Genomic DNA, 18,378 nt, shown 5'->3' with positions numbered 1-18,378 from the left:
TACTTGTCTAAACATTTGCACCAATTTTTGACATGTTCAGAATGATTTGGTATGGTTTGGTATTATAGTGCCAAGGACACTGGAGAAAAGCACCGTAACCAAGCACACACCATGGTGGCCGACCTAGGCTGATCTAATGGTTGGATTTCTAAACCATAACCATATAGGTGACAAATCAAGCATGCTATCAGCTAGCAAGGCTCTTAAAAGTTGAGGACAAGCACATGGCAGAATTAGGCTACAAGAATAACCCGAGGATTAAAACTGAGAATGTGACTGCATGACGGCACTGTTGTGAATACAAACTGTTACTGGTAGATAATATTAAGACTGAGAAATAATTAGTTTTGAAAATGATTTTATGGATCAGAAAAACTAAAGTGTTACCTAAACTTCTGAGTCTGAAATAGTGCCTGAAAATCTCCCAATTGCATAATTTTACTCGAGATCTGAGTAACTTGTATGTAACTTGTTTTGAAAATCGGTGACCAGAAAAATGAAATGCAATGATAAAAAACTTACCTTTCCAATTATGCTGCCAACCTCCTGTGAAAAGAAAGAAAAAAGTTTTGAAAGAGCTTCATGAGGGAAATCACAAAATTATTTCAAAAAAAGAAATTGGAACAATATTTTTTTGAAAGTTTTTCCAATATGGTTTGATAAGCCCTAGTACATGCATATGTAAACTATCTCTCTAAACCACACAAAAAATGCACGCAAAAAAATGTGTTTTATGATCATTGTAATTATACATTACAACATATCTACAGTATTTTTGATTCTCAAAACTGTGTATCTTTTATTTAATTCTTTCTTTTGTTTCATTTCTCACTATTTTTTATCAACAATTAAAACCATGATGTCATCTTTTTCATTACTGTCGAATTCATTGTCAGATACCTTAAATTACTATTTTAACTGAACGAATCATGCAATCTAGTACAGACCATACCTTCAAGTTTCAAATTTTTTCAAGCTTCTTCAGGTAGAATGAAGACATTTCATTTCAGCTTTGTGGATTTTAATGCCATTTTTCAGTCCACGATAGGGTGTACATGGAGGACTGAATAACTTGTGGAGGATAAAACTAAAGACCATCCGATAAAAACTACCAGCAAGCTTTCTCATGGTTGGAGCCAAGACTTGAGCTCATGTGGGCAGAAAAGTAATGTAGAGTGATTTGTAAATGTTATTGTCTTCAAGTACCCGGTACACATCTAGGTCCCATAGATCTAACACGACATTAAACATAAGATGATCTCCTTTTAGACCACCCACATACCCAGTACCAGTAAAACTGAGATGAGATGAAAGCATCAAGTGCTGATATCCGTTGTATTACAATAATTTATTTACTTCAAATACCGTATATTCTCACGTATAAGCCAAGTCAAACTGCAAACAAGATTCAAATTTGCCATAGCAAAATGTGCCTGCAGATCAAGGTCTATGTTGTTTGTTGTACTGATTACTCCTAACTGCACTGAGACAAATCTGCCAGTGCATTATGCGATGGCATATCTGGGTCTGTGCAAATGGTAAAATTGCATGTTTCCTGTTGGCTGACTGTCCCTGTATTTTGATGCCAACCCTAAGCATTTTTTTTTACCAACTGGGTAGAAAAAAAAGTTATCGAAATTGATTGGTGCTTTTGATTGAACAGGTTTAGCCCAGTACTTGAAGCACTTTGTTCATTAAATATACAGTATTAAAAAAAAAATACCTACCTAAGCCATAGGTGACAACCTGTAATTTGTACATTTTATTCCTTTTTTGTCAGTGTACGGCCGTACAACCGTTATTTTTTTACAAATTATTTTTCGTTTTGTGTGCATCCAAGACTCTGGACATAATCTGTTTTAGAATGAGAATTCAATGAGATCAGGGTGGCCCGAAACAACCAATCAAATCGTACTCAAAACTGTACTTTTCCTTTGATAATGAAACAAGTTTCATTTCATGGTTAAAACTCCTTTGTGTGAACCTGTGTGTGAAGATCCTGTCGTTTATCACTCTGAAATTTGATGTTCACTTGGATTTCTAATGTTGACTAACAACCTGTGTAGTAAGTATGTTTTCTTATTTTATTTATTATTTTATTTTTTATACTTATTACTATGAAATGCGTACAGTTGACCTCAATTTTCACACTTTACATAGTGTGGCAGTCAGGTTGGTGTAACTTTTCTGTGTTGAGATAAAGTTGATTTATTAACAGTTATAACAATATACAAATTAAAAATAAATAATCTCCTGAATTTAGCACCATCATTTTGTTGTACTGTCATGGTTTAGAGTTGTTGTTGTTGTGTTGTTGTGGGGTTTAACGCCATTTTTCAGCACGATAGGCTATACATGGCGGCCAGTATTAATGGTGGAGGAAGAACCCGGAAAACCCCGGAAAGAACCACCGACCCACGAGAAGCTACTGGCAAGCTTTCTCACATGCCCACATTAGTTGAATCTTAGACTCGAACCGCCGCAGACAGAGGTGGTTTAGAATTAAGTCTGTCAGATACATAATGCAAACAATAAGATGCATTGCTATAATGACGGACGTAGTACAAATACTGAGTGACGTCATTCTCGTGGCTCAAAAGTATGTAACATGCCAATTTATATCAAGTTTTTGACCAAAATCGGCACCCCATATAGCAAATTCATAACGTTTCAAACAACGGATACACAATTTTAATAGAAACGATCAACAGCTTACAAGGTATAAACTTCTGGACTGCTACTCTGTCAATTTTTTATTTTTATATAGCTTCTAGTGTAATATCTTGGGGTTATGGGGAAATATACGAAGGGGTTATGGGGAACTATACAAAGGGGTTATGGGGAAATATACAAAAGGGGTTATGGGGAAATACACGAAGGGGTTATGGGGAAAAATATAAATTTGTGACACATTTGTATTCGTGAAATCTTCCTCTATCAGATGTCAAATCTAAATTTTTAATTTTTTAAAATTTTATTTCTAGTTGAAATATTCCATCCATCAATTGTCTGAGCCTAACTCAAAGAAAGGCAAGCTTGAAGACTCTGACCATGGGCATGGCAAGTTTCAGGCTGATTGGATTAAAGCTTCCCTGGCATTGTAGATGTATCCAAGTTAGGATCTTCCCATGATTTTTTTTAAATATGCAGTAAAGACATTAAAGTGGTGGCATCAGGAATATACGATCTGGAGGAACAATTCAGGACAAAACTGCATGAAAGAAATTTTGAAATGAAGAAGGAAACATCCATCAAAGCTTCTTTGCTCAGCCCAATCAGGAAGATGATAGTGTTATAAGTAAAAAGAATTAAATAAAATTTCAGAAATGCAAATAATTATGTAAATATGTGTCAATATACTTTGTGTATAACATTTGTTGTTTTAAGACTATTGATCTTATAAAATGCATGAATACATTGTTTCATGTAAGGCTTTTTTGTTCTATGTAAGGTTGTTGTTGTTGCTGTAGGGTTTAACGCCATTTTTCAACACACAATAGGCTATACATGGCGGCCAGTATTAATGGTGGAGGAAGAACCCGGGAAAACCCCAGAAAGAACCACTGACTGATGAGAAGCTACTGGCAAGCTTTCTCACATACCCACATTGGCCGAATCCAAGGCTCGAACCCACAAAGCAGAGGTGAGATGGCAGTGATCTGTAACGGAGAGCGCTTTAGACCACTCGAGGCCCCCTCTATGTAATGTTTTTATTGGTCTGGTGTACAGGTTTTCATCTCAAGGGGTTGACACAGTCCAAAACCAGTTCAAATTATTGCATACCTGTTTAATTTTATACATTCAGTTCCAAGTTTTCAGTGTATTGCTCCTACCATAATCAAAGAGCATTTCCTATATTGTTGCATTTGATCATTATCAATTATGCTATCATTTTATGCACCATATGTTGTATACAAGATTTAAATGAAAGTACTGTCCACTGAGAAAATATTCACTCAAACAAAACCCATATAATTAATGCACTCTGAACTAGTCTTGATCACTAAGCCATTTGGCATATTCCAACAGGCATGATTAACTGCCTTGGTTGCATAGCCACTTAGCATATTCCAACAGGCATAATTAGCATCTTCATCATTATGACTCAGTCTCAGAGCATCAGTTTTTTGCTGTGCAGTGTTCACAAGATATCCCATCAAAAATAACAAAACAAACCCTAAACAATTAAATTCCAACCCCAAGAAAAAATTACCCATTTTCCTGAAAATCTAATCAATTTAATTTGTCAGTTCTTCAGCATTTAAAACAATTCTTTTCATTATGACTTTATACAAACATAATTAGTTTCTGATGCAAGTGAAATACAACTGTAAAGTAGAGTCTTATAAATAAGAATCATATCAACGAACGGCATCATTCCAGCATACAACATTAACTCATCTCTTAAGACGTGCACAATAAAACTCCTGAACGAACAAAGCCTACATCTTCAGTCCATAATCAAATGATAAATCTGTTGACACCACTGTTGCTTTCCAATGATGTGGGCATTTACACAAATGGGATGGTCAAGTTACAAGTCTACTATGAGTCTTTTGACTGCGGTCATCAAAAAGTGTTTGTTTGAAGTCTATTATGATGATCAAAGAGTATCCTTATAAGGCTATTTACTAGGATGAACAGAGTGCCCCTATAAGTCTCTTGAACAGGATGATTAAAGAGTGTCCCTACAAGTCTATTGAATAAGATGATTAAAGAGTGTCCCTACAAGTCTATTGGCTAGAATGATCAAGGAGTGTCCCTATAAGCCTACTGACCAGAATGATCAAAGAGTGTCCCTTCAAGTCTATTGACCAGGATGATCAAAGAGTGTCCCTATAAGTCTGTTGACTCAGATGATCAAAGAGTGCCCCTTCAAGTCTATTGACTAGGATGATGAAAGAGTGTGGCCCTTTAAGTCTATTGACTATGATGATTAAAGAGTGCTAGAAGTCTATTGACTAGTATGATTAAAGAGTGTGCTATAAGGCTATTGACTAGGATTATCAAAGAGTGTACTTTAAGTCTACTGACTAGGATGATCAAAGAGTGTCCCTTCAAGTCTATTGACTAGGATGATCAAAGAATTTCCCTTCAAGTCTATTTATTAGGATGATCAAAGAGTGTGCTAAAAGTCTACTGACTAGGATTATCAAAGAGTGTCCCTTTGAGACTATTTACTAGGATGATCAAAGAATGTCCATATAAGTCTATTGACTTGGATGATCAAAAAGTGTCCCTTCAAGTCTATTGACTAGGATGATCAAAGAGGGTCCCTTTAAGTCTATTGACTAGGATTATCAAAGAGTGTCCCTTCAAGTCTATCGACTAGGATGATCAAAGAGTGTCCCTTTAAGTCAACTGATTAGGATGATCAAAGAGTGTCCCTTCAAGTCTATCGACTAGGATGATCAAAGAGTGTCCTTTTAAGTCGATTGACTAGGATGATCAAAGTGTCCCATCAAATCTACTATCTAGGACTATCAGTGTGTCCCTTCAGGTCTTTTGACTAGGATGATCAAAGAGTGCAAAGTCTATTGACTAGGATGATCAAAGAGTGCAAAGTCTATTGACTAGGATTATCAAAGAGTGTAAAATCTATGACTAGGATGATCAAAGAGTGTCCCTATGAGTCTATTGACTAGAATGATCAAAAAGTGTCCCTTCAAGTCTATTGACTAGGATGACCAAAGAGTGTCCCTTTAAGACTATCAACTATGATGACAAAAGAGTGACCCATGAAGTTTATTGATTAACATAATTGGAATCTGTTCAATTAAGAACCCCACATCCCTCAAAATGATTCTGTCAGGTTTAATCTCCCAGCTTGAATAAAAATCTGTCTGCATAAAGGTCGTTCCATAAAACCTCATTAGTGGTGAAAATGAGAGACTAATGTCGAGTAAGAATAAGATATTCATAATCCACTTCCCATCTCACAAGCCTGTCTTTGATGAAATGGAGAAAAAATGATGTGTGCGAAAGAACTGTAAAACTCTGTGGAGACCTTTAACTAGTTCATTTTATCATAAAAGAAATATCCATTCTGAATGAAGTACTAAAATCCAATCTTGCTGCTATATGGAGATAAATTACCTAAAGTTAGAACATCCCTTAGCCTAATGGACACTGGTAACGATTCTTTTGTCGGATACCCTTACTTGTGAACATTTAATTAGAAATTATCTAGACATCTATGTGGCTGGGATTAGTTAAGCAATACAGGCTATTATGTTCCAACCTTAAGCATTTTATAACAATATTTAGTAAAACAGAATCCATTAGTTTCCATCAAAATATAAAGTTGTATCTGTATGCTGATTCCTCCCTAATGGAGCTCACTCAACAATACTCTTTGAGATGTTATCAATGTCCCAACAACTTTTGGGGTTCCTTGTTTCTGAAATTTTGCTTATGAGCAAATTCAGAAAAACTAATAACCAGTCAAGAAATTTCACAGTACAATACATTCACACTATCTATTAGCAGAGAAAAAAGCCATCTTAATGAGACAAATTAATATGTATGGATGCAGTCAAGTGAAAACTGCATAGCACTCAACATCCAATCAAAAAACATGCTGGCATACTTGCCATGTTTCTAGACCATTTGTTGGCAACTAACTGTATGCATAAAAATAATGGAACACCACTCTTTGGAAAGTCATGTGGAATGAGTACAAGTTTTCTACTGCATGTACTAAAAATTATAATTAAATTAAAGGAATGAATATGACTTGGCACTGAGCAGACTTGACACAGCAGTTTTAAAAGGCTGCAGATGCATGTTCCAGACAGTACTGGTTTGTTATTCTGACTCAGATCTCAGGCTTTGTTGTCCCCAATGGGTCATTCACATGATACAAGTGCACCTGTAACTGACACTTCACGATGAAAGAAAATGAAAGTATACATGATACCATTATTTATATATCAGTTCTTGCTTTAAAGTCCCCAGATCTTTTAATTATATTTTGCTCAATTTTTTTTATTTTATACTTTTAAATTTTAAAAAAATTACTTTGTTCAAAGACAAATACAATAATATTATCATAAATATTATTTTCTTTTCCTGGGACAGTGTTCCATAAGTTTTTTTAGAACTCCATTACTTATTACCATTGTAAACTTGTTGATACGATTGCAAACTAACAGCAGCTTTTCTGCTCTTTTACTGGTTGCATAAATAAATCCACTACAAATCTGTCATAAATATAATTTGTGGAAATAATGTATGGGGGAATACTGAATACATCATGGTATTTGGGAGTCCAAAATACAAGTTTTTCATGTGACATGACAGGTAGGCACTGCGCGACAGTCTATGCATGGTCTAGACTGTCCGCTTTGAATTATTGGCAGGGATTTTTTTAATAAAAAGTTTATGATGGGTCTGGTTCTTTTGGTCATACTATTTCCTAGAAAAGTCATACCAAGCACTTAATATAAATATTTATTGTAGTACTTAGTTACAAAGTTAAAGAGTTGGTGGTTCTTCCTGGGATTTTTCTGGATTCTTCCATCACCAAATCTACTGGCCACCTTGCACAGCTTATGTGCTAAAAATGGCATCAAACCCATAACCATTTCATACTGTTGAAGAAATCAGCATGTGTACCCTGATACCATGTTTTTCTAAAATCCTTTGAAGGTCAGTCTTCAGAAAAACTACCCTTAGAATCTTTTGCAAAAGACAAAGCTATATGACAGTTTTGCTGATTTAACTAGACTTTACTATTTTTATTAAGTTCAAGGTGTATTTCGAACATTACAAATTTTTATGTCTACATACTCACTTCCCCATCTTCCTAGCAAATTGCCAGATTCCGGCTGGGGACAGAAGTCACTTCAAACAATTGAATCCTGTGTGTATGTGAAATATTTGCCTATATCTTGTAAAATGGAGGTGGGACTTCATCAAGTATGAACTTTGTATCAGATACATGTCTGGTAAAAAGAAGCATCATAATAACTAATAAAATGTGTGTGTGTGTTTCCTCAATTTTACAGCAAATGAACAGCAAAGAAATAGTCAAAATATGTCTCCAAGAAGAAGCTGAAACTGGATCAATACAATGACGTAGTTCTCCCCTGATGGATTTGTGCAAAAATATTTTAATTTTTGTCACAAATATTTACAGTTTAACTCGTGATATTACATATCATTCATGTCATAAAGTTGGGAATGTGATAAAGTGAACGGAAAGAATGTAATTATTTTCTAGTGGAAATTATTAGCAGTTATGGCTTCCAAACCTCGGTCTCTTGATTCCTGAATCTACAATGACCCCAGGGGATATCGGATTGTTGGATAAGAAAATCGATATTGTCATGGCATTGCTTCATCAAGATTTTCAATTATTTTGAACAGTGTGCACCCTGAGGCATGTCTTCTGAAGGTCAGCAGATCAAAATTATTTACAGACACCTATATTGCTCAATTTCTAGACAGAAATACCCCAAGGATTCCAATTATTTTACAACCATCTCCCTCAAAAGCTCCATTTGAAGAGATTTTCCTTTAAGTGATAATAATGCCGATAATGTAAAAACAAACTTTTCCCACATTACAACTGATTATACTTGCTAGCATCTTGCCAGACTGCTTAAATATCTGGAGAAGGTCCTCCTCGTGCATTCATCACCTGTGTATTTTACGTTCTTTGTTCACATCACACAAACCCTCTGGCATTTAGATTTTCTCATTATATGTTTATCATATACAGATTTTCCCATAAACTGCAAAAGTATTGTTGTATGTGTGCAACTCATATGGAATTTTTATAAACCTGAATATTTAATACATAATGTCCTTAACACATTAACCGCTGGAGGTTTTTGTCATTTTCGCCTGAAATTTGAGTAGGAAACACATTTTGAAAGCTATTTCTGAATATATCCTAATACATGTACATCAACTTCCAGGTGATTTTCCAATAACCTAATGCCTAGTTGTGTTAGAAACATCATTTTTCATTGGCTATTTCGCTCGCGCATGAGCAGAAGGGTAAAAGTTGTGAGTTTATGTTTTTTTTTGTTGTTGCTTAACGGACCCATCATTTTCGTATCAAGACCACTCTTTATTCCAAATGCCCATCTTATCCTACTTTTTGCAAAGTTTTATCTGTCTGTTTGCAGTTCATACCTGTCTACCTTAGATCCGAGACCAAAAAGTCTAAGATCCAGACACAAAATCGAATTCCGACCACAGGCAAATTTTGGGCATGAAAAAATCGGGTCCAACAAATGAGGTTTTTACCTTCTGTATTTTGTAGTGCAACTAGAACTTCCAGATTATTTGGTATCATTGTAGAGCTATACCTGTCTACCTTTCTATAATACCACCCACTTTAGTGTATCATACATGACCTTGATGCCACGGAGCTTGGCAGTAGGCTACTACCTCCTGCCACATAAACTCGTCGCCAAGGGTTAATGTCCTTAACTTTCTTGTTTTGAGTCTAACATCTTTCTGCAATTTACTGAGTATATAACTGAGAACCCACAGATCCATGTCAATTTCTTGAAAAATGATATTAATCCTTATTAACAATTATGTGGATTCTTGATAGAATTCAAACCAATTTATATGAATAATTCACAACCAAAGTTCCTGCCACAAATTCAAAAAAGATTCCAGACCTTTAATATACCTTTCCCAGACCCCCCACCACCAAAAGTCCAGATCTCTCAAAGGGCTCAGAATCCACATATTACACTTCTCCAAATGCAAAAGACCAGTCATATTAATGGTTTCTAAGATGGTTTATCAAAAAATATATGACTTTTCAAAGACTTTATAGTCATTTTCCAATTTTTTTCTGACATTTTGAAGACCTGGAAAATCCATTTTTAGATATTTGTTCTTTTCCAGAACTCAAGACAAACACAGGAGCCCTGCATAAATAAAATGGTGTGCAAATGAGTGAAAAAAGAGTCAGTGCAGGGGTTACCAACGAGACAGAAATTCCAGCTGATTGGGTATGTTATTTGTCTTCTTTAAGGCTCCGAGCTATTTAATTTTGTTTTGCAGTGCATCACAAAAGACAGATAATGTAACTCCTTGACTCTGATGTCCTTGTCTTGGTGTTGATCATGATGCTATTATTTGAAGTTGTTTATCCACATCAAGTGCAGTACATGTACAGTAGTCCCTCACTATAAGGCCATTTATTATAACACTATCCCTGTTATAAGGCAAATGATAAAAGAACATTTAATAGTATAATTATTTATACATGTAACATATATACTTGCTTATAAAATGAGTCCTACTGCAAACTGCACAGACCCAGATCTGCCATTGCATAATACACCAGCAGATCTGGGTCTGTGCAGTTAGAAGTAATCAGTGTAACAAACAACACCAACACAGATCTGCAGGAGCAACATGCTTTGATAGATCTGGATCACTGTTGTTTGCAGTCTGACTTGAGTTATAAGTTACCAGCAAGCATATATGGTAATGTACTTTTAATTATTATAATGTGATGTCACTTGAACTTAAGACAATGTATTTTATGGCTACAAATTGGACAGTGTTATAATGATGTTATCTCTAATTACTTCTTGTGCTTAAAGAACAAGATATGCATGAAAATGCATGGACAGTAATTAATTATTCCATATAAGGATATGCATTAAAATGCATGGGCAGTGATTAAGTATTCTGTATTAGAATATGCACAGACAGTGATTACTTATTCGTTATTAGGATATGCATTAAAATGCACAGACAGTGATTAATTATTTTGATTCAGAACATGCTTTAAAGCATGGACAGTGATTAATTATTCCATATAAGGATATGCATTAAAATGCATGGGCAGTGATAATTATTCCATATAAGGATATGCATTAAAATGCATGGGCAGTGATTAATTATTCCATATAAGGATATGCATTAAAATGCATGGACAGTGATTAATTATTCCATATAAGGATATGCATTAAAATGCATGGACAGTGATTAATTATTCCATATAAAGATATGCATTAAAATGCATGGGCAGTGATTAATTATTCTGTATTAGAATATGCATTAAAATGCATGGACAGTGATTAATTATTCTGTAGTAGAATATGCATTAAAATGCATGGGCAGTGATTAATTATTCTTTATTAGGATATGCATTAAAATGCATGGGCAGTGATTAATTATTCCATATAAGGATATGCATTAAAATGCATGGGCAGTGATTAATTATTCCATATAAGGATATGCATTAAAATGCATGGGCAGTAATTAATTATTCCATATAAGGATATGCATTAAAATGCATGGACAATGATTAATTATTCCATATAAAGATATGCATTAAAATGCATGGGCAGTGATTAATTATTCTGTATTAGAATATCCATTAAAATGCATGGGCAGTGATTAATTATTCCATATAAGGAAATGCAATAAAATGCATGGGCAGTGATTGATTATTCCATATAAGGAAATGCATTAAAATGCATGGGCAGTGATTAATTATTCTGTATTAGAACATGCATTAAAATGCATGGGCAGTGATTAATTATTCTGTATTAGAATACGCATTGAAATGCATGGGCAGTGATTGATTATTCCATATAAGGAAATGCATTAAAATGCATGGGCAGTGATTAATTATTCTGTATTAGAACATGCATTAAAATGCATGGGCAGCGATTAATTATTCTGTATTAGAATACGCATTGAAATGCATGGGCAGTGATTAATTATTCCATATAAGGAAATGCATTAAAATGCATGGGCAGTGATTAATTATTCTGTATTAGAATATGCATTAAAATGCATGGGCAGTGATTAATTATTCCATGTAAGGAAATGCATTAAAATGCATGGGCAGTGATTAATTATTCTGTATTAGAATATGCACAGACAGTGATTTATTTATTAGGATAGGTCTTGTAGCATATAATCTGATGTAACTACACTTGGGGGAATTGGACTCAGTGAGGGTCTTTCTTTCCCACATTTAATTATACTTATTACTTCTAGTTCTTCATGCCCACTTCTGCACTGGGGTTGACCCTAGCTTACAAAGGATCTAGAGGACTTCAGAGCAAGTGTTTATTCCCTGAAGAACTTTCTAGACTTGATGCTGAACTAATGTTATGATCTGATTGTGCACTCTGCAGACCTTTATCTACCCTTTGTATAAATATAAAAACCACAGAACTTTAATTCCATTACCAAATTATAGCCATAAATCTCCACACACACTCCATTGCAACCTTTAACATGTTATTAGAATTTTCAAAACATGTTCTACTAAGTGGAAAGTTTCTTTTAAAATATATCCTTATGAGCTAATTAATTCCAAATTAAACTGTAACTACTTAACTCTGTTTTAAACACTTTACACCAACTAAGAGAGCTACAAATTTCACAACAAATGATTGCCAAGCAAAATGTTTGGCTATAAAGGGAAACTTGCTATCTCCAATTTATTGTAAATCTGCAATCAGGATTATCCCACCAATATTAGGATATGCAAAAAATGCACTGACAGAGATTAATTATTCTGTATAATGATTGCTATCCATTTCAGGGTTCATGACTTGTGAGCATAAAAGTACTTTAGGCAAAACTTAACCAAGAATTTAAAATGATCTTGAGCCTTATTACTTGTCATGCCTCACAATGCCTGAAAAATTTAACTATGCAAAACTTCACCTGACAAACAGATGGACTGGGGTAACAAAATGTTTACCACACTGATATTGTGGAATAAAAATATTTTAAAAAATTCAATCAAACAGTTGTATGACAGTTGCTGCCTATAAAATTTGGATATTTAAAAAGTTTCTTCCATAAGCAGGACTTGGCACTACACATTATCCTACAGCCACTGTATAAAAGCTTCCTCACTTGAGCAGTACAGGGAAGTACTGTTATAAGGCATTAGTTGGCATCCACAGCATAGCAAGAATGAAAAATTAAATGTATGCATTAGTGTGTGTGTGAGTGTGTGTGTGTGTGTTTGTGTGTGAGTGTGTGTGTGTTTGTGTGTGGTGATTAAACAAACATCAAACATAATAAATATTTTGCTACATGCCAATTTATATAAAAATAAGTATTAAGAAAGAACAATGCTGATGAAAATTAATCTCTGCTGTACAAGAATATTAACTCTGTAAGCTACAGGTTTCTGAAAATTAACTAATTATTTGTGCAGTATCAACGACTAAGAGATATCAATGAAAATATCAGGAGCTATAACATGACCACGTTATATCCCAATTTTGTGTTCTAATAAAGCACATTATAGCAAGGTTCACAAGTATAATGAACGATCAATACAATCAGTTTTCAGTAGCAGTAAATTAGATAAAGTTATACGCTAATTGTCAACGGTGGAATACGCTTAGCCAGTGACAGCATGGCAAGTGTGTGCTTGACAGCAGGTTACAGCTCATTGACCTTATCTCTAATTACTTCTTGTACTTAAAGAACAGGATACGTCTCTTCCGCAGTGCTGAATCTTCCAATGTACATTAGTGCTCTGCTCTGATCAACTGTCAAATAAAAACCAACCTAGACTGTTGAGCTTTTAATGAAACAGTATTTTACTTGTGGCTTCTCTATAGAGAGACTTAATAATGTGCAAAAAAAAAAAAAAAGAAGAAAAAATCAAGAGTCCCTCAAAGGGACTGATGCTCTACTGAGCAGATTAACTCTAGGAATTCAAGATAAGACCATTTCTTTTTCTTAACTGTTGAGTGATAATTTTCAACAATAACAAGATTTTCAAATCATATGCTGTAGACAGATAATGTATATCAACTCTGTACTAGTTTCATTTTAAACAAGGTGGACCTTATTAGGAGTCTTTTGGTGAAAACCAAATTTGATGATCGTTCATCCAGGGGCAGTACTGAATAAAAGATTTTGTGACAGTCATTATGGGGGGAGGGGACAACTAACATACCATGTGACAGTTAAACAGTCACACGATTTATTATTTGTGCTATGTAAAAGGTCACTGCAAATAGATTAGTTGGACTATTGGACATACATACAGTCAAACCTGCACAAAGAGCCACCTCTGTGAGACAGACACCCATTTTAGACAACCATGACCTAATACAACACAATCCATACAAATTATCCCTTGTCAGACAACAACCTCTATATCAGATGCATGGTTTTTTTCCTAGTCCCAAAGATGGCTCACTCGTGTAGGTATCAGTGTAATGTTACAAGCAAGGCCCCCTGACCAGGAGTATTTTAGTTTTTTCTCTATGATTATCTTAAAGAGAGAATTTTTAATTTTACGAGACAGAATTTACAATTTTAGAGGGTGTAAATTTTTACACAAGAACAGTATCTACGAAAAGACTGCTAATGTTTCATAAAATGTGTCAGTAGTAACTTGTAATAAATAAAAGATAAATATTTATTCCCATTATTGGCACAGTAGTATCAATTTACGAGTTATGACAATGTAATTTATATCAAATGAAATAGAACTACATGTAATAGAATTTATCCCCATTATCAGCACAGTGAATAGCTATCATGTGTTACAAAAATGGCATTACATCATGAAAAAGAATGGCATGTAATAGAATTTATCCCCATTATCAGCACAGTGAATAGCTATCATGTGTTACAAAAATGGCATTACATCATGAAAAAGAATGGCATGTAATAGAATTTATCCCCATTATCAGCACAGTGAATAGCTATCATGTGTTACAAAAATGGCATTACATCATGAAAAAGAATGGCATGTAATAGAATTTATCCCCATTATCATCACAGTGAATAACTATCATGTGTTAGATGAATAGTGGAATAAAAGCATGCCCTTACTCGCAAACTAGGTGTCTCTTTAGTCCAGATTTGCGCTATCTGTTTAAAAACTCATCTTTCCATTTCCTCTCCAAAAATACTACGGCGAAAAATATATGGCAATCCAGATAGGAGCTTCTCAACATATGCTTAGCGAAACATTTTTGTTCTTATTTTTGTCATGCCAACATAAATGGTAGGCCCATTAAGGCAAGAGTAGAAAAAGCATAGAAAATTAGAGCTGCTCGAAAAATTGGCAGTTCGCAAAATGCTTTTAATAATTAGATTATGATTGATAGCTTTCACTGCACAAAAAAAGGGATTGGTAGCAAGTACTCAATTCTGGCATATGATCTAGGAAAGTGGTTCTCAAACATTTTTTGCTGACCACTTGGAAATTGCTGAGGGTCTTCCTGGACCACTTAATGATCCTTCCTGATGATGATTACACTGTTAGCTAACTACTGTCTACCTTATCGTATTTGCAGACCACCAGTAGTTGCTGTGCTGCAATATTGAGAACTGTATAATCTTGTCATATTAATGAAGAAATTACAAACAATTTTCACACACTTCTTTTACGAAGGGGGAGGGGAGTATGAGTGTTCATCTCTGCACTTATACATCCTTCTGAAAACACTGGATATATTACAAGTAAAGGAAAGTAATCAATTGTATGTTTTATGCAAAACATCACTTAATGATACAGTACAACTTATGTAATGATGGGTGCCACAAACAGAATAAAGCCAATTGTTATTCCAAATACAATTCAGAAACATGAATTATTTTTATATCTGTAATTATCTTATGTAAAGATGTGTTATGACAAACCGCAAACAGAATAAAGAAAGCAGTTATTTAAAACACAATTCTGAGACGTGAAATATTTTTATATTTGGGACTACGTTATACTGAGGTCTTTTACAATGAGGTATCATAACTCCTATAACTCCCTCCTATCTACAGGTTTAGCACTCCCTCAATATAAGGCATTTCAATATAACACGATTCCTATTATATGGCATATATGGTCATGATTGAAGATATTAACATACAGACTTGGCTCTTAATGAAAAAAACATGTTACATTCTCTGGGCTGTGACAAAATCAATAGCAAAAAGCAGTCACCAACAGCTCTATCTTAAAGTCTGTGGAAAGGCCTAAGGTACAATCAATAGATACAAAATATCTAATGAAAAAATCAGTTTATTTTTTTTCATCCCCTGCTAACACCTGGACTTGATTAATACAGATGTTCATTATATAGACCCACTTATAGGTCAACTGCGAACTGCACAGACTCAGATCTGCCAGCTCATCTGAGTAAGTAATCAATGGAACAATAAATGTCCACCATGATCTGATGATGTATTATGCAAAAATGGATTAGGGTTTATGTTATTTGCAGTCAATTGACTTATAAACGAGTAAATACAAAATAATTAATCACTTAGAACTTGGTGTAAAATGATAACGCTTGATATAATCAGCATGACAATTAAGTGTTGTCAAAGATAATTAAATTATTCAATGTATTTCCATTATCTTTTGTCAGGGTTTGGCATCATTAGTGGACGCATCTCTATCACAACTTTCAGAAATGTCTTTTTAACCTATCCATCTCAAAAGATAAAAAATACATTTTGATATAAAAAAAACTTGTACTTCTGACTTTTACTGCCTACTCCAGAAAAATGCAAGCTCCCCCCCCCCCAAGAGCATGCACCAGAAAAGTGGTTTATAAAGCCACACCCTATGATGTAAATTAAGTTTCTTTCTAGGGTCTTCCCTGACCATATATACTGACTGCCATGGATTGTCTAGCATGTGCTACAAAAACAGTATCAAACCCATAAAGTCTACCAAACTATCCTATTAACTATTCTCTTCTTGCTGTTACTACCACAGCTGTAACAAAAAGCATACCGCTACACTTCACATTATTGACTCCCAATAATAATTGTTTCTAGTTTATAACAATTATAAGTCTATTCATTTACATATATAAAATCTTCTATTTAAGTCAAATTATTATTGTAATGTAAGTATACAACTGAAATCTAAAGCCTGGTGTGAAAAGCTAATATTTTTTTCCAGAATAGATATGTACCATTTATGGAGAGTTTCAAAGTTGTAGATTCATACTGCAATGAATCAATAATAATAATAAATCCCTTCTTGTCCTCTAAGGTTACTGCAACAAACTTTATACTAAGAATGAGGGTTTTTTCTACATGTGTGAGCAAGCTGTGCCAAATCCAATGAGTCAAAGCAAATTAAACATCACATAATGGAAAGCGACTTAGGTGAATAATAACAGGAAGGAATTTTCTCAGGTCAGTCAGGAAACAGCTGAGATTAAGTTGAATGTATTTATTTGACTTAGCATGATGTATTTCTCATTCCAAATGTCTCTTATTGGTGAAACAATAACCTTTCTGTAACATCTGGTAATCAAGATAATACCTGCACATGCCTTAGTAGGCACACACCACTCTTCAAGGTCAAAAGTTACAAACAAAATATCCCTTAAAGGAGACCAGAAATCAAACTTTTCCTTTTACGTATGTAATTCTCTACAGATTTTAATTCAACTGTAATGTTTATAAATTAAATATCATAAGCAGGTAGTGATTATATTGCATGGAAGATATGATTCTGTACACTGTCCAGTTTTTTCCAAGTTTTGATGAGACAATAGATTATGTGGTCCCGTGACGCAACACTAGCCAGTCCTCGAATACAAACATAAACATGACGAGTGAGACAGACAGGAGGAGACCAGATTTGGGTTGCACATGGAAATTTTTATTTAAAAAAACTGAAGAAACGATTCAGTTTTAATAGTTTCAAGCTATTGCTTATGTTGCAATTAATAATGACATCAAGTCAGTGCGACTTCAATGAAGTTATTACAAGGTAATAACAACCACAAGCTTGAACATTCAAAATGGCTGCTATCTAAATCTGAATATTTTTCTAACATACAAGAGAAATGATAAGGATGCTTTTAGTAGCAGCAGGAGATCAGTGTCTATGCTGTTTGTCCTGCACACATTTTAAATTTTATTTTTAATTGGTACCTTATCATCATAAATGTGCTGTGGTGCATATAAACACAACACATACTACATACAACATTAACAACCAATAAATATGGTAACTTGTTTTCTTTTCCACCATTTTCTTTATCCCATGCATTTATAACTAGAAATGTCTTCAATGAAAATTGGACACCACAGTCAAGTGCTGAAAATCTCAATGCAACACTTAACCATGGTGAGATAGATCAATGGATGGACGAACAAGTGTAACATTTTTGGGGTTTGTCATAAAATAATTAATGGGAACAAGTTATTGCTGGATGTTAAAAAGAGTTTTGAAAGACGACACCACTGGTTGAAAAAGCACCACCTACATGTTGTCATTTACTAGACAGAGTCACCTCAGTAGCTTCGACATTCAACACTATGCAATAGAAAGCCAAGCCAGGATCGAAGTAATATGAAAACTATATGGCATTTAGAGATAACCAATTCTAAATAAAGTTATATTACTCATGAAGAACATTGTAACAATAATTT

General features: G+C 34.3%; 1 protein-coding gene across 13 annotated transcripts in view; it reads right to left on the bottom strand.

Moving 5' to 3' along the window:
• LOC149792818 (poly(rC)-binding protein 3-like) overlaps positions 1 to 18,378 on the bottom strand; it is a 274,568-nt gene that overhangs the window by 49,865 nt on the left and 206,325 nt on the right. For all 13 annotated transcript variants that reach the window (XM_089971275.1, XM_089971288.1, XM_089971285.1 and 10 more), the window contains one exon: positions 523 to 546. In XM_089971275.1, the coding sequence (XP_089827401.1) occupies positions 523 to 546 (24 nt within the window). The remainder of the gene's footprint in view (positions 1 to 522; positions 547 to 18,378) is intronic.

Source organism: Sinohyriopsis cumingii, chromosome 9 (assembly GCF_028554795.1).
Source record: "Sinohyriopsis cumingii isolate HCF-2022 chromosome 9, ASM2855479v2, whole genome shotgun sequence".
In the NCBI taxonomy this organism is placed as follows: Eukaryota; Metazoa; Mollusca; class Bivalvia; order Unionida; family Unionidae; genus Sinohyriopsis; species Sinohyriopsis cumingii.
This window is presented reverse-complemented; position numbering and strand designations above follow the sequence as displayed.